Here is a 17,543-nt window from a genome sequence, read left to right as displayed (position 1 = left end):
GTGTGTGTGTGTGTGTGTGTCTGTGTGTGTGTGTGTGTGGTGTGTGTATATGTGTGCTTTTTCCTTTTTTTTAAATTACTTTTATTGTTTTTCACCTGGCCTGTTTGCTTTCTAAAGAGAGAGGAGGCATGGAGTTATCAGGTGGGGAGGTGGGGAAGATCTGAAAAGAAATGGGAGAGGGGAATATGATGATTTCTTAAAATTTAAAAAAGATTTGTACATAAACAAGCAAATAGAAGTTGTGAACCAGACAAAGACAACAAGTATATGCAGAGTTCTTATCTACAGTGTGTCCAAAAATGTCATTCCAAGATACATACTGTATCTGTGCCTCCTTGACTGGACCTGCAATTCAGAGAAAACACTCTTAGATCAGATCATACTGAGTTATGTTTGCACAGATTTCTGTTTTTTTTTCCTGTGACTTAGGACAGTTTGTAAACAGGACTGGGAAGAACAGCCAATTTGAAGATTCTATATTAGTCTGTTATGTGATTCTCTTACAAAACACCTGCAGCTAGTTACTGTGTGAAAAATATAAGTGAATTTTACACCTTTGCCTGTTTAGGCCACATCCGGCAAACTCACCCCTTTATTCTCTACTGAGGGTTTCCGTAAAGCTTCTTTGAAAGGTGGCAGAGAAATATTATAAGAATCTGTGAGGTGAATCCCTCCAAGGAGTGTCTCTGTTGCTCAAGTATCTACTCTAACATCATGCTTTAAAGGTCTCACTGCCTCAATATCTCTTAATGAACACCAGAATCTTTTGCCACATCAATATTTGGGGAAACACATTCCAACTGTGTTAACCTTAGGAGACCCCAGCAGAAAGACAAGAAGACACTCACAGAAGAAACAGGAACTTTTCCTATATAATATGCCTGTTGGCTTCTTATACATGTTTTAGTCTGAAGGGGAATCTTATGTGAGAAGAAAAGCTCCTGAAACCCACTGTGGTAACTGACATGGTTTACAATTTCCTCTCATGCTGTGTCGTATCATGGGTGACTTGTGTCCTTTTCCTATGTAAACACTCTAATACCTATAGTGTGTGGACAGTTTTATTATTGAGATCTGATGACCATAAGAAGAAAGTATGATGAAAGTAACCTTTCTATGTTAGGATATGGAAAGGCCATCTTACCGAAACCAACGATGGTTTTGACCCTTCTTCTGAGGCCTGAGGATGCTCCTCACACAAATCTAGGGGAACAGGATATAACGTTCAGCTCATGGTACCACCTGTTATATGTCAAGGGCTTTTACGTTGCTAGGGACAGTGACATGTGGACTTAGTCCCTATGCCTTGCCTCAGTGCACAGAATTAATAAACATGGCTGAAGGGCTGCACGACAGTTTTCCCTGCCAGGAAAGTGAAAACAAGGCAAGACCTCAAGAGACATGAAGTAGAGACTTTTTGTTCTCCTACGTAAAGGGAATCTAACACACTGTGAAATAATCCATCTTGGATTAGGCTACACTTAAATAAATGTTATGTTAAATGACAGATTGCTATCACTTTATGACCATTTCAAGTCTTTCTAGATCTCTGCTAACCTCTTTCAGCTGCTACAGATCAACATAGACAGACTCTTCATTCATTTACTATGATCTTATTTTTTAAATTGCTTATTTGCCATTGCCTGTGTATATGCATATACAAAGTGTATGTACAGGAATACATACTATGTGACATCTGTCCAAGGGTCATAGGACAAGATTGTGGATTCTCTCTTTCTACCTTCATATGGATCTGAGAAATGACACTCAGGTACTAAGCACTGGAAGAAATATACATTTACCCTTTGAATCATATTGTCAGCCCTAGCATATAGAATTTTAATCTTCAAAATGTACACATTGTTCAAGAAAAATTCATACAGTATCAGGAACATGATGTAATGACACTAAATTTTTCACTCCTTGATACATAATCATACTTTACTGATAAGGGCAAGATACTGACATTATTACACTTGAAGAACCATTATAGATTGTTTTTTTTTTCCTGCTAGTTTTTCTTTACTGGGTCATCCTTTGTATTCATTCTGTGAGGTGAATGTCCAGGTTCAGACTACCCAACTCACATTAAGGCAGAGAACACTGATCATCTGTCCCCTGGAATTCTACTTGCTTCCACAATTAAGAAATTTAGATAGAAGATAGATTCTTTTGTACGGTTGTTAATGTCCTCATAGCCTAAATATAAGTTAATGGTAACAGTTTGGAACCTCATACTTGGGGGCTATAATTCTGATTTCAACCTTGGCAGTTTCACCTGAGAACATCATGACCTTGAGTCTATTCATCATCACATCTCTTCAATTCCTGTGCATCATCATTAAAGAAGTAAACAATGTCCGTGTCTCTTTTCCTCCTGAGCAACTTAGTGAACCTAACTTATTGGTGTAAATGCTGAGAAAGGCTAGTTGTCAGCACAATGTACTGCCATAGACAGTGCATCCTCACATACTCCACAGAGTCACCAAAACCCTATAACAAATCCTCAAGCTATTGTTCTAGATAAATCCTGTTTTTCCTAAAAGTATTCATTTTAATTTCACACAGACATTTGTTGCACAGAGACAGCTAAAACTTTAAAAGTAATGCCTATGTTGTTCTGTGTTGGCCTAGATACATATTCAGATTCCATTTCTAAAGTATGGTCAGTATTGTTCTTTAAAATGTTCCAATTGCATGACTTCAGTTATTAGATCTTGAATGAATTGGCCAGAAAAGACTAGTAGGTTAACATTGTTTGTTTAAATGTCTAGTACTCTTAGACTTGGAAAATCCACCATCTTATATCTGCCTCAGAAATGTGGTCACATAATGGGAAAGTCTCTGTGCTTGAAAGCAAGTACTGTGTCAGCTAAGCTAGCCATTTACTGGTCTAGAAGAATGCAAAGACCCAGGAACTAATGATTCTGAATGAAAGATGGTCCTGTTACATAACAAATGAGGTCACGTGCTTTCTATGCCATTAGACATGCATAACAATCTTAAGTGTACACAGATGTCTGTGTTTTATATTTTCATTTTGTCTAACTTCCCCAGTATCCAAGCACATTCCCTACATCAGCTGTGCAGTCTCAGCAAAAAGAAGTACACAGGAAGTTACTAAAATACTTATTAATGAAAGGACAGGTAGGATAAAGACACAGGAAAGCAAGCAGACTTCAAATCAATTGCCAGGATTATGACAAACTATGTTAAACTCTTGATCAGATGTCATGGTCATTTCTTTGTTCCTGAAACATATTGTCGTGCTCTGAGAGAAGATGACAAAGTGGAAAAAATAAGAAAGCAGGTTCTTGTATTTTTGCCTAGAGTTCAGATTGTGTGACATGAAATGGTCAATCTATATAAAGCCTTAAACCATACCCTGTGTGTTCTGGTTTGATTAGGGAATGTCCTGCATAGTCTCATGAGTTTGAGCACTCTATCCTCAGCTTATGGTACTGCCTAAGAAAGGCTTCAGGAGATGGAGCATCCCTGGAGAAAGCAAGCCCCTGGGGAAAGACCTCTGTCTAACTTCTGTTTAGTCTCTGCTTCCTGAGTACATGTGTATGCAATTATGTACAGACGCAATGTGACCAGCCAGAGCCATACACCTGCTGAGACATTTTCCCTGCCAGAATGACCACCTTGTCATAATAGCCCAAATAAACCTTTCCTCCATTAAAATGCTTTTCTCAGTTATTTGGTCACAGAAAATAAGAAAAGCCACTAATCATTAATAGAATCTCATCATTGTTTCTGCCCATCTGGAAGTCCTTAAATTGACTTTCCTCTTTTGCCTCTCAAGCAGAAGGAACAACCTGACTGTTGATAGACCCTTTCACAGAGATCTGGCCAAGACTGCCAGGACCTACCATGATCTTCGAGATACTCGTTGGTCTCAGGAGACAACTCATTTTCAGTTTTGCCATCCTCCATGATGTCAATGTTTGGAACTATGTCTGTGGAGAGTGATTTACATAGTACTGTCAATAGTGGGTGAAGCCACATTGCCTCACCCGAGAACCCGCTCTGCTTCCCTTTGGTTCAGATCATTCAGGGAGAAGCACGACAGTCATTGAGATGCATTTTGAAGTTCTATCATTGCAGTTCTACTTTTGAATACTTCACACATTAAAAATACATGAGGCATTTTCCACCTTTTTAATAAGAGATGTAGACTGGGGTTTGAATCAGAAATATCCTGTTTAGGTTCAGCTATTTGGATATCTGGTACCCAGTTTGGGGCACCAGTTGGGAAGATTGTAGATCCTTTAGGAGCTAGCCTTGCTGAGTGAATTGTATTACTGGAGGTAGGGTTTGAAACCTCATAGCCTCACCCTAATTCCAGTTCATTCTCTCTCCTTCCTATTTGTAGTTTTTTGAACATGTGACTTCTCAGCCTACAAATATAAATATAACTTATTCAATCCATCTGTTGTTACTTGTATGTATATGATTTCAGGGTTGACCACTTGTTATTGAATAAGCAACTGGGGCTTCGTCTCTGAAGAAGACTATATCTCCTGCTCTCAGTATTCCTTAGTTGTCTATATTTCTTTTTCTGTGAGTGGGGCTCCATGAGATCCCCCACTTCCATGTTAGCATGTCTATTGGTGTTGTACTTCCAGTCTTGTTTAGGTAGCCATACTGTTAGGTAGCATGGATGAAGCTTCCCTGCCATTTCTAGGAGACAACCTCACAGCAGAGTTCCTGGTCTTCTGGCACTTACAACTTTTCTATGCCTTCTTTCTTAATGGCCCCTGAGCTTTAGGTGTGTTGCAGATGTATCAATTGGGGCTGGGTACCCTCTGGGGATTTTTCAAGTTGAGCTAAAGGCATTTTGCATTATAATACGGTCATTAGCCTACAGAGGCCAGGAAGTGGAAAGTGGTGGTATGCTGAGAAATGTTTCTCATAGGCTCCTGTAATTGAAACCTTGGTCTCTGGTAGTTGATACTGTTGGGAAAGTTGTAGCATGTTTAGGAAGTGGAGTATTGCTGGAGAAAATCCATTACCGTGGGCAGGCTTTGAGAATCTCTAGCCTCACCCAACTTCCAGTTTGCTGTTTCCTGTTTGCTGTTGAAAATGTGATCTCTCAGCCTACTGCTCCTGACAGTATGCCTGCCATGACTTTCACCCACCATGATTGATATTTACCCCTCAGGCAACGTAAGTCAACATAAACTCTTTCTTCTGTGTCTTTTGGTCATAGTGTATTATCGTAACAACAGAAAAGTAACTAGTACAATTATCATCACCAATGACTATTAATAACTCAAACCAATTACTGAATATCCACAGTACCGTCACTGGTGCCGCATGCCTTTTCCTTTACATGCACGGTCGATGTTTCAGATCTCACACTGAAGGTCTTGCTGTGCCTAAGCCCCAGCTTTTGCATCATAGATCGCACTGCAACGCATTCACAACAAAAAGAGGTCAGCTCAATTGCATTTAACAAATGCACAAATAAACAAATAAACAAACGACCCCCACCCCCAGGGAAAACTAACACCTGTCCTGTGTATAAACATTTGACCTCATTAGTGATTTCCAAGCATGAGTCAAAATGTTACTCTGAATGGAGGATCACAAACATAAGTGTCCACTTAACACAAGAATGGCATGGTCAGTAAGGTCTCAATTCATGTGAATGGCCCAGTATTAGCAGAGAAGCATAGTGACTCAGAGTGTGAGACAGCCAGCATCCAAATCATTTTACGATCCATGTAAACCTAGTGAAATTTATGCAGCTACTTATGACACCAATTCTTGGCACTATGACACTCCAACTGCCTAAGCACTTACATTAAACCTGATGAATCTAAAGCAGTAAGTAAACATGAAGCCTTACAGAATAGTACTAGGTCTAGAGAAGTGGTCTCTGGGGTTTACTGAATGCTAGAACAATCCACAAGACAGCAATGGGTGGATCCAGAGACAGCTCTAGAACAGTGGACAACAGCTATTTCTTTTCATTCTTTACCTACCCATGGTGTTTTACAGTCCATGAAGATTGTGTATCACATTGAGGTAGGGAAGCAGGTAAGGGGTTATCTTCATGCCACTGTGACATAATTGCCCTGACAGAAAAACCTCAAAACAGGGAAGGGAGTTCTACTTTTCAGTTCCTTTCTCCAAAAGAAGTGATATGAGAGAATTTGGTTAGTTCAAATGTGTCCATCTCGTCTACACTGTCTTTCTAATGATGAGACAACCATGCTGACCAGACACCACATAATGACTCAGACTCCAAGTCATTCTAACACTGATGTTACATTACAGTCGTGGTGGGGATAGGGAACACTTCCCTACAACTGACATACTCTGGATAAGATTCAAACTCAGTGAACAGGACAAGAAGTTAGGTGGCGTGGTGATTTAATGGATGTGTCTGCCCAAATCAGTTTCTAGGTGACGACTGCCCTTGGCACTATCTGTGGAGCCTGAAAAAGTCCAGAGAAGAGAAGGGCAGAACCTTCACTAGCTCTAAGTGCGCACCTCCCCTGCTCACGCTTCCTCAACCATGTCCAGTTTCTAAACTACAAACTCTACTATTCACAGTCCATCCCCGAGCAAGATACACAGTCCTATCTGCCCTTAACAAAAACAATCTGTAGCAGATGTCTTCAACCTATAGAGGTACTCTCAGTCACAAGGCATTTAGAAATCCTGACATGAAATCAAATTGTTCGATAATGACTGTATATATCCATTGAGTGTAATGGCTCCCTATGCTCACATTTCTTGGCCAACATGGAAACAGAGCATCTGTGAGGGGAAGTTCCCTTCAAGTATAAATGTACCTCATCTTGAAAAGAAGTGTGGTTGCTGGGCAATGGAGGTGGTGTGTGCTTTTAATCCCAGCACTTTGGAGGCAGAGCAGGCAGATATCTCTGAGTTCAAGGCCAGCCTGGTCTACAGAGTGAGATCCAGGACAGGCAGCAAAACTACTCAGAGAAACCCTGTCTTGAAACAAAACAAAACAAAACAAAAAGCAAAAAAGAATAGAAGTATGGTCAAAATAATGAGACTGTATTAATAACTTAGAAGGCTTAAGTTCTGATGGGTGGCTCTTTGGACTTATACTAATGCCTTCTACAATGCTGAAGCATTCACCTGGAATCAGCCATGTTCAAGTAAAACCCAATTATGACACATGTCCACCATGTTTTCCAATGTAGAGTCCCCCATTGTCAAAATCAATTTGACAACAAGCAGATAAGCTTTAACTTTTTTGAGTTTTGTTGTGGTGGTAGCTGTTTTAATTTTTCAGACAGTGTCTCATGTTCACAATCTGGGCTGGCCAGGGAATGCCTCAGATTGATCACCATACACCTTACTCTACAGTACTAGAATTACAAGAATTACCCACTATCCAGGGTTTGCAGTGCTGAGGATCAAACCCAACACTTTCTGTATGATAGCCTAGTTTTCTGTAAGCTAAACAATCTGAGCCTACCTAGGCTTTGTATTTTAAACTTGTATCTCAAGCACAATACATAGATGCTACTTCAGTTTTGACCAGTGAGACAGCTAAGAGTTCTCTGTCTATTGGAATTATTCTAGAAATGGAAAGCTAGGTTTCCTCCATAAATTCTACCCATTTCTTGACAGGGTCAGAGGCAGAGTTTATAGCTGGGAATGTGACCTATATATTTCATATCTGGGAATGTCCTTGTATTCCCTAGCTTGCCCTCTTGCTCATGTGCCTCCCTGTCCTCGTACATTCTTCTTTAGTAAGGTTATTCTGAGAAATGAATTCATCATATGTATCTGTAATGAGTTTTAAATTAATTGATGTAGCAAAAGTGAGAACAACTGTTTAAGTTTTTCATTTAAATTGAAAATTTGTTGGAAAATCAAGATATTTTGGGGGGAAGCACACATAAAGATATTGTCAGACACACAAAATCCCAAGGTTAGTAAGGTAAATAAGAGAGAACTAAAGACACATAACCATGATGTGTCTCTTGGAATATCAGTAGTTGTTTGAAACTAAACCTGCCATTCTCATGGCTACCAGGTCTCTCTGAAAATAGCGGTGCAGTAAATATGCAATTCTTATCTACAGTGTGACTTTAAAAAAAAGTCATTCCAGAATACATACGGCATCGGCACTTCCTTGACTGGACCTGCAATTTAGAGAAAACACTCTTAGGTTCAGGTAATACTGAGTTCTGTTTGTCTTTGGTTCTTCTAGTGACTTGGGGAAGAGTGGCCAAGTGAAAGATTCTGTATTAATTTGTTGTGTGATACTGCTACAAAACACCTGAGGCTGGGTAATGTGTGAAAAAAATAAGTATTTTTCATACTCTTGATCATTTATCCCAGATCAGGCAAACATACCTCTTTGTCCCCTACAAATGTTTCCTGGAAGCTACACTGAAAAATGGCAGAGAACAATTAAGACAATCTGATACTGTGAGATGAATCCCTACTAAGGGGTGCCTCTGTGTCAGATTATTTACTTTAACTTCACAATTTAAAGATCTCAACACCTAATGTCCTTATAATGGACTTAAAAATCTTTTTCCACATCAATAATTAGGAAAATACATTCCAATTGCCTTAACCTTAGAAGTCCCCTGAAGAAAGGTAAGAGGACATTTAGAAAAGAAACTTTTCACAGGTAATGTGTGTGGTGATATTTTATTTGTACTGAAATGTGATTTTATTTGTATGTTAATAAATAAAGTTGCCAGGGTGTCAGAGCTTTTAGCAAGCCATAGCAAAAGCCGGGTGGTAGTTCAAGCCTTTAATCCCAGCACTTAGTAGGCAGAGCCAGGAGGATCTCTGTGTGTTCAAGGATACATCCAGCATTGGAGACACATGCCTTTAATCTCAATACCAACCATAGAAGACCTGGAGGTCTGTACAGACAGGCAGTGACAAGGTGGTTATGTGGTTGGGTTTACAACCAATGAGAAGGCAGAACAGAAAGTCTTTATAAAGACAGACACACAGGAAGTAGGTCTCTTTTGGAGAGGAAGGACCACCGCGAGAGGGTAAGGTTTTTAGCTCTCAGCTCTGACCTCTTTGGCTTTCTTCTTTGCATTGGTTCTGTGTTTCTTATTGAATAAGACGGTTACTTCTACAAATGTGTGCCAACTTTTGAGTGAAAATCACTCAAGTTTTAATCTAGACAGAAAAACTTTTGCCAGAAGAAAGGTCCCCTAAAAATACATGTGGAAACTGGCACTGGCATTTTTTTACAATTTGACCAAAAACTGCTTGATCTAGTTCTACTTCCTCCTTTTACTTAGAAAATACTTGAATACCTATAGTGTAGGTAATCAGTTTTATCATCCCAATGTGATAAAAGAAAATATAAAGGAATCCTAAATCCAACCTTTTTGTTTTAGAAAAGGGAAAAGATATTTTACCTTAATTAGTGATGGATTTATCTTCTCTTTTGGGGGAGTCTTCATCTGGTCCTTGTCAGACATCACTAGGAGAACACAAAATAAACCTGAGATCATGGTACCACTTATTGTATCATAGGGGATCTTGGATTGATGTGGACAGAGTTCTATGGATTCAATCTAAACATTCAGGTTTAATGCACATAGTTAATTAATAAACATAATTGTGTTGATGCAAGAACATCCTGTTGACTAGGGAGAAAAAATCAAGACCTTGAGAAATGAGAAAGGTAAGTGTTGCCCTTCTATATAATGTGAATCTAAAGCAACCTGAAAATGTTTCATTGGGCAAACACTGAAATAAATGTTAAATGATGGGTTTCTAGCCAGGTGTAGTGGCCCATGCCTTTAATCCCAGCACCTGGGAAACAGAGGCAGATGGATCTCCAAGTTCAAGACCAGCCTGGTCTACAGAGTCAGTTCTAGGACAGTCAGGACCACACAGAACCCTGTCTCAAAAAAAACAAAAGAGAAAAAAAATAGATTTCTGCTTTCTCTTACTTCTTCAGAACATTTTGAAGTCAGGAGAACTGGCACTTCTTTCTAGATATCAGTGAAACCTCTTTTAACCCCATAGGCCAGCATCTATCTAGATGCATTAACCACATATGATTTTCAAAATCATTTTTATGTACTAAAATTGTGTGTGTGTGTGTGTGTGTGTGTGTATGTGTGTGTATGTGTGTGTATACCATGTCATGGGTGTGGGTTCAGAGGACAGCTTTGTGGAATTTCTTCTCTCTTCATGTAATCTGGGAATCAAACAGGTTGGGTTTGTTTGTTTGTTTGTTTGTTTGTTTGTTTGTTTATCTATGAGTGCCTGTATGGATGTATGTGCACCACTTCCATGCCTGACAACATCACCTACTCCATGCCTTGGCCAAAATCCACCGTATCACTGCAACAGAAGCCAAAGTTGTTTTCTTCCATTGTGGTTCTGGTGTTTTATTATAGTAACAACAAAACAACTAATACAGAAAACAGTGCCAGAAAGATGGGTTATTGCTGTGACGGACCTGATCATGTTGCTTGGGGGAGGATTATGGAAATGTGGTGTTTTGACACAAAGATCCACTGAATGCTCAAAACTGAATAAGCTTGCATGTAGAAATTTGAAAAACAAGAATGGTGAAAGAAGGTAGACAAGCGAGTTTGGCTTGTGGAGGGGGAGGGGGCAGCCATGTCTCTTGGGAACTGCTTGTGAGAAGTTTGGGTTAAGAATCTGTGAAGGGAAACCTTCTGTCCTTTACTGGGACAATGGCTACTGGGTATCCAGGACTGGGAAATCAGATGACTAGGGGACCAGCATCACAGCCACAAGCTCTTCTTAGAACTATTTCCTTCACATCCGCACACAGAAGCTCTGGCTCAGAGCGGGGCCAGGCTGTATCCCAAGCTGGCACCCAAACTTGGTGATGTGTCGGAGTCTCCTATGTGCTACTTGCTATGGTGGCAGAAAAGCTACAGGACTGAGGGGTCACGGAAAGAAGCTGAGGCTTGCCACCATGTGGAAGGGCCAGAGTCCCTAGAGAGAGGCTAGGCAAGGCCATTGGTGGATGTCCAGGCTCGGTTACTAGGAGACCTCAGCATATTAGAGATGGCAGGATGTGGAAGGCAGTGTTTTTGGAGTGGAGCTGGCATGAGCCTCCAGGACAGGCCTGTACGCTGTGGGTGGCTGTCTGAGAGCTACAACTCTGCAAGCCTTTGAGTTCCCTGCCAGCTTCCATGTCTCCACCAACATGATGCAGTGATCCACTTTAACAATAAGCCACAATAAACCCTTCCTCCATCAACCTGTTTCATGTCACTTATTTCATCATAGCAATGAGAAAAGGAGCTGAAACACGATGATTTGGGAATAGACCCTGGCTGATACTTCTGTCCACTGAAGGACCCTTGAGTGGACTTTCTTCCCCTGCCTTCCAAGCAGAAGGAATAACTTGATCGCTGCTAGATTGTTCATTGGATCTGACCAGGAATGCCTTTACCTACCACTAACAGGTTCAGCATTTGCAGGTTGGTCATTCTACCCAAGTCATTATCAATGTTGTCCTCATCCATTCCATTGAAATCTGGATGAAAGTCAGTAGAGAGATGGATCTGACCAGGAATGACCTACCACCACCAACATCATTGCTTTGAAGGCTGTTCTCCTTACCCAAGTCATCCTCAGAGTCATCCTCATCACTATCATTGATACATGGAAGTCAGTGGAGAGGTGGATGTGGCCAGGAATACCATTACCTACTACTACCAAGAGCATCACTTTGAAGGTTGTTCTCCTTACCAAAGTCATCTTCATTCTTGTGCTCCTCCATATCATCGATGTCTGGAAGGAAAAGTGGAGAGAGTGAGTGAATGACTCATAGCTCAGTGACTGTAGTAGGTGAAGCCTTGCTACCTTACACAAGAACAAACTCAGCATTTCTTTGGTTTACATCACTCTCTGAGAACCACAATAGACATTCTACTCATGAGATAAAGGAACACTTCACATATTAAAAATACTGCAAAATATGTTCATTCTTTTTACAGAGGAGATACCATCTTATTTGCAGCTACTGTTAATAACAAACTAGGGACTTGAGAGATGGCTCAGTGGTTAAGAGCACTGCTCTTCCAGAGGACTAGGGTTTGATTCCCAGTACCAACACAGTGGTTCACAACCATGTGTAATTCCAATTCTTGGTGATCCAATGCCCTCTCTGGCCTCCACTGGTACTAGGCAACATGTGTACCAACATACATGGCAGGTCAAATACATTCAAATTGCTTAAATCTAAAACACACACTTGAATTTCCACAGTACCGTCATAAGTGCTACAGGACTTTTTGACTTTTTGCAAGGTCTTTTTTTGAGGTATGTCACTCTGTTCAGGAACCTTGGTTCTTCTGAAACCCATTTTTTTCTGTGTAGCAGAAACTCGAATGCATCACAGCAAAAATAGGTTAGGTGAATCATAAAATGAAAGGAAAATTAGTCTTTGTTCTATGATAAACATTTGATCTCATTGCTGATTTGTAAGCACATTGTTTTAATTCAGAATGTCACTTCTGGAAGATCAAGGACATCAGTGAACATTTAAAGCACATCCAACAAGGTCAGTGTATGTAAGATCTCAATCCAGGTAGATGAGAAAGTATTGAGAGAAGAGCATTTGACTGAGTGTGCAGAATGGCCAGCATCCAAATTATCTTAAGAGCTATGTAAACACAGTGAAATCTGTGCAGTTCCTCACTTCTCTGTTCTTGAACCGGACAGTACAACTTCCTAAGGACTCCCATTAAGCCTAACGAATCTAAAAAAGTAAATGAATGTCAAGCCCCAAAGAAAATCACTAGCACTAAAAAGGGAGCTCTGTGGGGTTTGCCAAAGGCCAGAAAAATCAACAAGAGGCCACAGTCAGATTCAGGGATAGTGTATGTACACTGCCAGGTCAGGGGAAATGATTGCTTCTTTTCTTTTTCTTTCTTCGCTCTTTCTTTCTTTTTCTTTTTCTTCCTTTCTTTCTCTTTCTCTTTCTTTCTTTTGAAATGTTAAATTTCCTTTTTATTTGCTTCACCACTTTTCATTCCTCACATAACATGATGTTTTACAATCCATGTAAAATATATAAGATCACCAAGAAGCAGAGGCACTGGTAAGGGACCATCTCTACTTCTTGTTATTGTCTGAGGACATTGTAATAGTCACCTTAAGATTACAGACTGAGCCGGGCGGTGGTGGCCCACACCTTTAATCCCAGCACTAGGGAGGCAGAGCCAGGCAGATCTCTTTGAGTTCGAGGACAGCCTGGGCTACCAAGTGAGCTCCAGGTAAGGCACAAAGCTATGCAAAGAAACCCTGTCTCAAAAAGGAAAAAAAAACAAAACAAAACAAAAAAAAGATTACAGACTGAATTATCTGACAGTACAAAGAAACTGAAACAAGGATCGCTATTCTACTTTTCCAACCCTGACTCATGAAAAAATAAATAAATAAATAAATAAATAAATAAAAGACCATTTCCTTTAGAAGAAGCAATATGAGGAACCAGGTTAGTTCAAATGACTAGTAATTTATCACTACAATGTCAGTCTTCTCTCAGTGCAAATTTATAATGATCAGACAACCACACTAGGAGAAGGCCCTCACCAGGAGTCTGACTCCAAGTCACTCTGAAACACTTGTCACGTGATGACTGAGAGAAAAGATTCCCTTCAGTCAACAAACCCCGCATAAGCCCTCAATCTTGACTGACAGGCTGGGACAAATCTGGATGCTTTGCCGAGTTAATGGACTGCATCTGTACATACCACTTTCTTCATAACTACTGCCCTCAGTGCTATCTGTATTGTCTGGCCTAAACATGCCTAAGACGAGGGCAATGGCTTTTCTAGCTCAAAGTATGTACTTAACGTTGCTTGCTCCTTTCTCAGAGTCCAGTTTCTGCTCTACAAAATTTTCTGTTCATACTGTACCCAAGAGCAAGATAGTCCCACATTCCCTTAACCAAAGCCCCCCTTTACCTAATGCCTAATCCCATAGATATGCCTCGGTAAACAAAAGGCATCTTAGAAATGATGACTTGTCAATGCTAGCTGTGTGGATCCACTGAGTACACCTGTTCCCCATGTTCTCCCTTACCAGCCAACATGGAGACTGACCATTAGTAAAGGCAAGTATTTTGTGGAGACACAGTCTAGATCCCCTGAAATATTTATGGTCAATAGAATGAGTGAAACCAGATTAGTAACTTAGTGTTGGGGGCAGGAGAGATGGCTCAGAGGTTAAGAGCACTGGCTGCTCTTACAGAGGTTCTGAGATCAATTCCCAGCAACCACATGGTGACTCACTACCATCTGTAATGAGATCTGGTGGGCTCTTCTAGCCTTCACGCATACTTGCACACAGAATACTATACATACAATCAATCAATCAATAAGTAAATAAAATAACTTAATGTTGACTGGGGTCTTAGTAGATAAGAGCTCTAAATGGCCTTACGATAGGGTGAGGGGAGATCTGGTAGTTACAGGGTGTGGTTTTCCCTTTTCCCAAATTGTGAGCCTCAACACTCTGTATCAGCATTGGTTCTTTCTATGTGCTTTTGACATCACCACAGTAATGAGAAAAGGATTCCCGCAGCAATGACCACCCTGGGCTATGCTTTAACATATTACCTTAAACTCTACCTTATCATATGCATTCACAAAGGCTTTGGAAATCCAGAAATTTACACAGACTACAGAACCTCTTATCTGGTAATGACAGCAGAGGGGAGCCTCCAAATCTGGACCCACACGTTGGAGTCCCTCATTGTCCCTTTCACATAACAGCACTGGGTGTTTTCATTTACTCATCATTGTGTCTCTTTGAATCTGCACAGGGAATGCAGATCTTAATTGAAAATGGACACACATCTGTGCTGTTCCTGAGTGACTTAATGAACACAAGACACAGGACAGAAATGCTGAGGAAAGTTAGTTAGTGGCAAAATGCTCTGCCACAGACCTTACACGGTCCCACAGAAGGCCCACATCACGGTCTCTAAAGCGATTGTTCTTGCATATATCCTGCATAACATGACAGCAGTGTCCTCTCACACAGGGCTGGGTTGAACAGACAGAATCAAAAGTTTTAAAATAATTCCTATGTTTGCCTAAGCGCATAGTCAGTGTCCACTCCTAAGGAAGGTCAGTAATGGTCTCTACAACGTTCCAATTGCACAACCGTGGTGAATAGAGACTCTCTGAATGACATGAGCTGAGAATTCTGGGAGGAATAGCACTGTCTATGACAATGTCTTCTACTGTTAGGCCTAGAAAACGCACCATCTTACATTATTAATGTGGTGATATATTGTGAACCCTAATAAAGTTTACCTGGGGATCAGCGGACAGAGGCAGCCACTAAATTAGACATAGCTATCAGGCTGTGGTGGCACACGCCCTTAATCCTATCACTCAGGAGGCAGAGATCTGTCTGGATCTCTGTGAGTTCAAGGTCACGCTGGACTACACATGAGAGAAACAGAATCAGGCAGTGGTGACACACGCCTTTAATCCCAGGAAGCAATATGGCAGGACATAGAAAGGTACATAAGGTGTGAGGAAACAGGAACTTGCTCTCTTGAGGCTGAGGATTTCATAGAGGTAAGCTAGGGGCTGGCTGTTCTGCTTCTCTGATCTTTCAGCTTTCACTCCACTATCTGACTCTGGATGTTTTATTATAAGACCTTTTAAGATCAGTGTTACAAGTAATGCCTCACAAAGACGAGGGCTTCCCCCTTGAGCCACTGGCCTGTTTGTAGGAGCAGAAGAAGCCCTGAGGGAGTGAAGTCCTGAGCAAGTGTGTATTATTGACAAGGGCACAGCCCAGGGGAAATGGGCAAAGCCTTTCTCCCAGGTGGGCCAGGCTGGAAGTCGGCAAAGCCTTCTTCTTGTTCAAGTGCAAGTGTTTACTGGTGCCTGATCACTATGTACAAAAGCCAGCAGCTGCATCTTCCTGGTCTGGAAGGTTAGGCCTGAGACTGCTTGCCTCTGGACACTTCCTGCCAGCAAGCAGCCAGTCACTCCCCCTGTGATGTACCTAACACACACACACCGAAATTTCAGGTTGCTAGAGTTAGTAGATGCCCTGCATCAGAGCTTACACCTCAACCCTACACTCTGACCCCGTCTTTCTGTACATGTGTCTGTGTGTCTGTCCTTTCTTCACTCCCTAACATTCAACTCTAGCCCAGTGTGTTGATGTGCCAATGCATGGCAAAATTGTTATGTTAGTGAGGCAGGCACCTGATCGCCTGAAAAACCCACCCTATCATGATGAATATAAACAGGGATAGCAACAATGCCTTTTTTTTGGGGGGGGGGGCTGAAATTCTACCCTTTCTACCAAAGTATAATTTTTGCATTTGCAGTCTCCACAAACTATCTGTGAGATGTATATTCATTCTGTCTGAATGTCTGTCTGACTATGATGATCCTGAAGATACTAATTTTACTTTCACACAGACTCAGGTTTGGAAGACTTAGAGAAAGGTTTACAAATAACTCCACTACTGGCAATAGTGCCTGTTCTTAAAGTAAGTCCAGCATTGTTCCCCAGAGTGTTCCAGTTGCCTAGGATCCATAGATCCTGCTTGAATGAAATGAACCCCAGAACAGAGGATGGATTAACATTATATATTAAGATTTCAAGTGTTGTAAGATAAATAAAGGCCATCATATTACATCATTAAGGCCTCATACATATGAAGGTGATTCCCTTTAGATGTGGGTCAATTGATGGAAGCCTCAGGCTTACAAAGCAAACACTTTATCAAACGAGTTACCTCCTTGGCCCTCAAAAAGATATAGAAAGGGACATGGGAAAACTTACTGTTCAGAGACAGGCTGATCTTTATACAACAAGTAAGTCCTTCCATTCTATTTATTCACATGCCCCTAGACAATAATTTTTAAGATTTCAAAGATTTTTGTTTGTATGACATGTGTTCATCTGATTGACCTTGTCAACAATCAGTCCCTACTTTCATATGCATATTTTCCATAAGTGATGGCATGAAGGAAATAATTATAAATGAAAGCATTGGGAAGAGAAGCCGGCAGGAACATGGGCTTTGGTTTGCTAGCACAGATGAAAAGAAACTACATTCATTTCTGGACCACACAACACAGTCATTTCTTTGTACTTGGAATTTACTGTCTTCCTTTGTGGAAAAGGATGACAAAGGGGCAATAAAATAGAGTGGGTTCTTGTAGCCTCTCAGTTTCCTAAGTAGACTCATATTAAGTGGCAGGACACGGTCAATGTACATGGCTATGTGTGTTCTGGATTGAATTGTATGCAGGTGGTGCTGCATGTGGAGTGTTTGGGAGCTTTGGGGTGTGGAGCCTATCCTGAGATAGTGAGTCATTTAGGGCCAACCTCCAGGTGTTGGAGTCCAGTTCCACCTCTGCTTATTCTGTTTCCTTGGTATGGATGCAACATACCAAAGTGGTCTCCTGCAAAGGAGGCCACCTAGCCTTCCCTGCCAGCTGCCAGGTACTCTCAAACATTACACAATGATCCCCCTTCAATAAGTCACATGGACACTTCCTTCCTTCAGTGAATCTTCTTAGCTCATATCA

General features: G+C 40.9%; 1 protein-coding gene across 1 annotated transcript in view; it reads right to left on the bottom strand.

Annotated features, from left to right (window-relative positions):
• Positions 1 to 17,543, bottom strand: part of LOC143274227 (uncharacterized) — a 134,750-nt gene that overhangs the window by 92,429 nt on the left and 24,778 nt on the right. The window contains exons 14-20 of the mRNA XM_076576037.1: positions 11,716 to 11,757; positions 9,390 to 9,454; positions 8,114 to 8,138; positions 5,308 to 5,415; positions 3,876 to 3,962; positions 1,145 to 1,203; positions 321 to 345 (exon numbers count right to left, since the gene is read on the bottom strand). Of these exons, the coding sequence (XP_076432152.1) occupies positions 321 to 345; positions 1,145 to 1,203; positions 3,876 to 3,962; positions 5,308 to 5,415; positions 8,114 to 8,138; positions 9,390 to 9,454; positions 11,716 to 11,757 (411 nt within the window). The remainder of the gene's footprint in view (positions 1 to 320; positions 346 to 1,144; positions 1,204 to 3,875; positions 3,963 to 5,307; positions 5,416 to 8,113; positions 8,139 to 9,389; positions 9,455 to 11,715; positions 11,758 to 17,543) is intronic.

This window comes from Peromyscus maniculatus, chromosome 7 (genome assembly GCF_049852395.1).
Source record: "Peromyscus maniculatus bairdii isolate BWxNUB_F1_BW_parent chromosome 7, HU_Pman_BW_mat_3.1, whole genome shotgun sequence".
Classification (NCBI taxonomy): Eukaryota; Metazoa; Chordata; class Mammalia; order Rodentia; family Cricetidae; genus Peromyscus; species Peromyscus maniculatus.
This window is presented reverse-complemented; position numbering and strand designations above follow the sequence as displayed.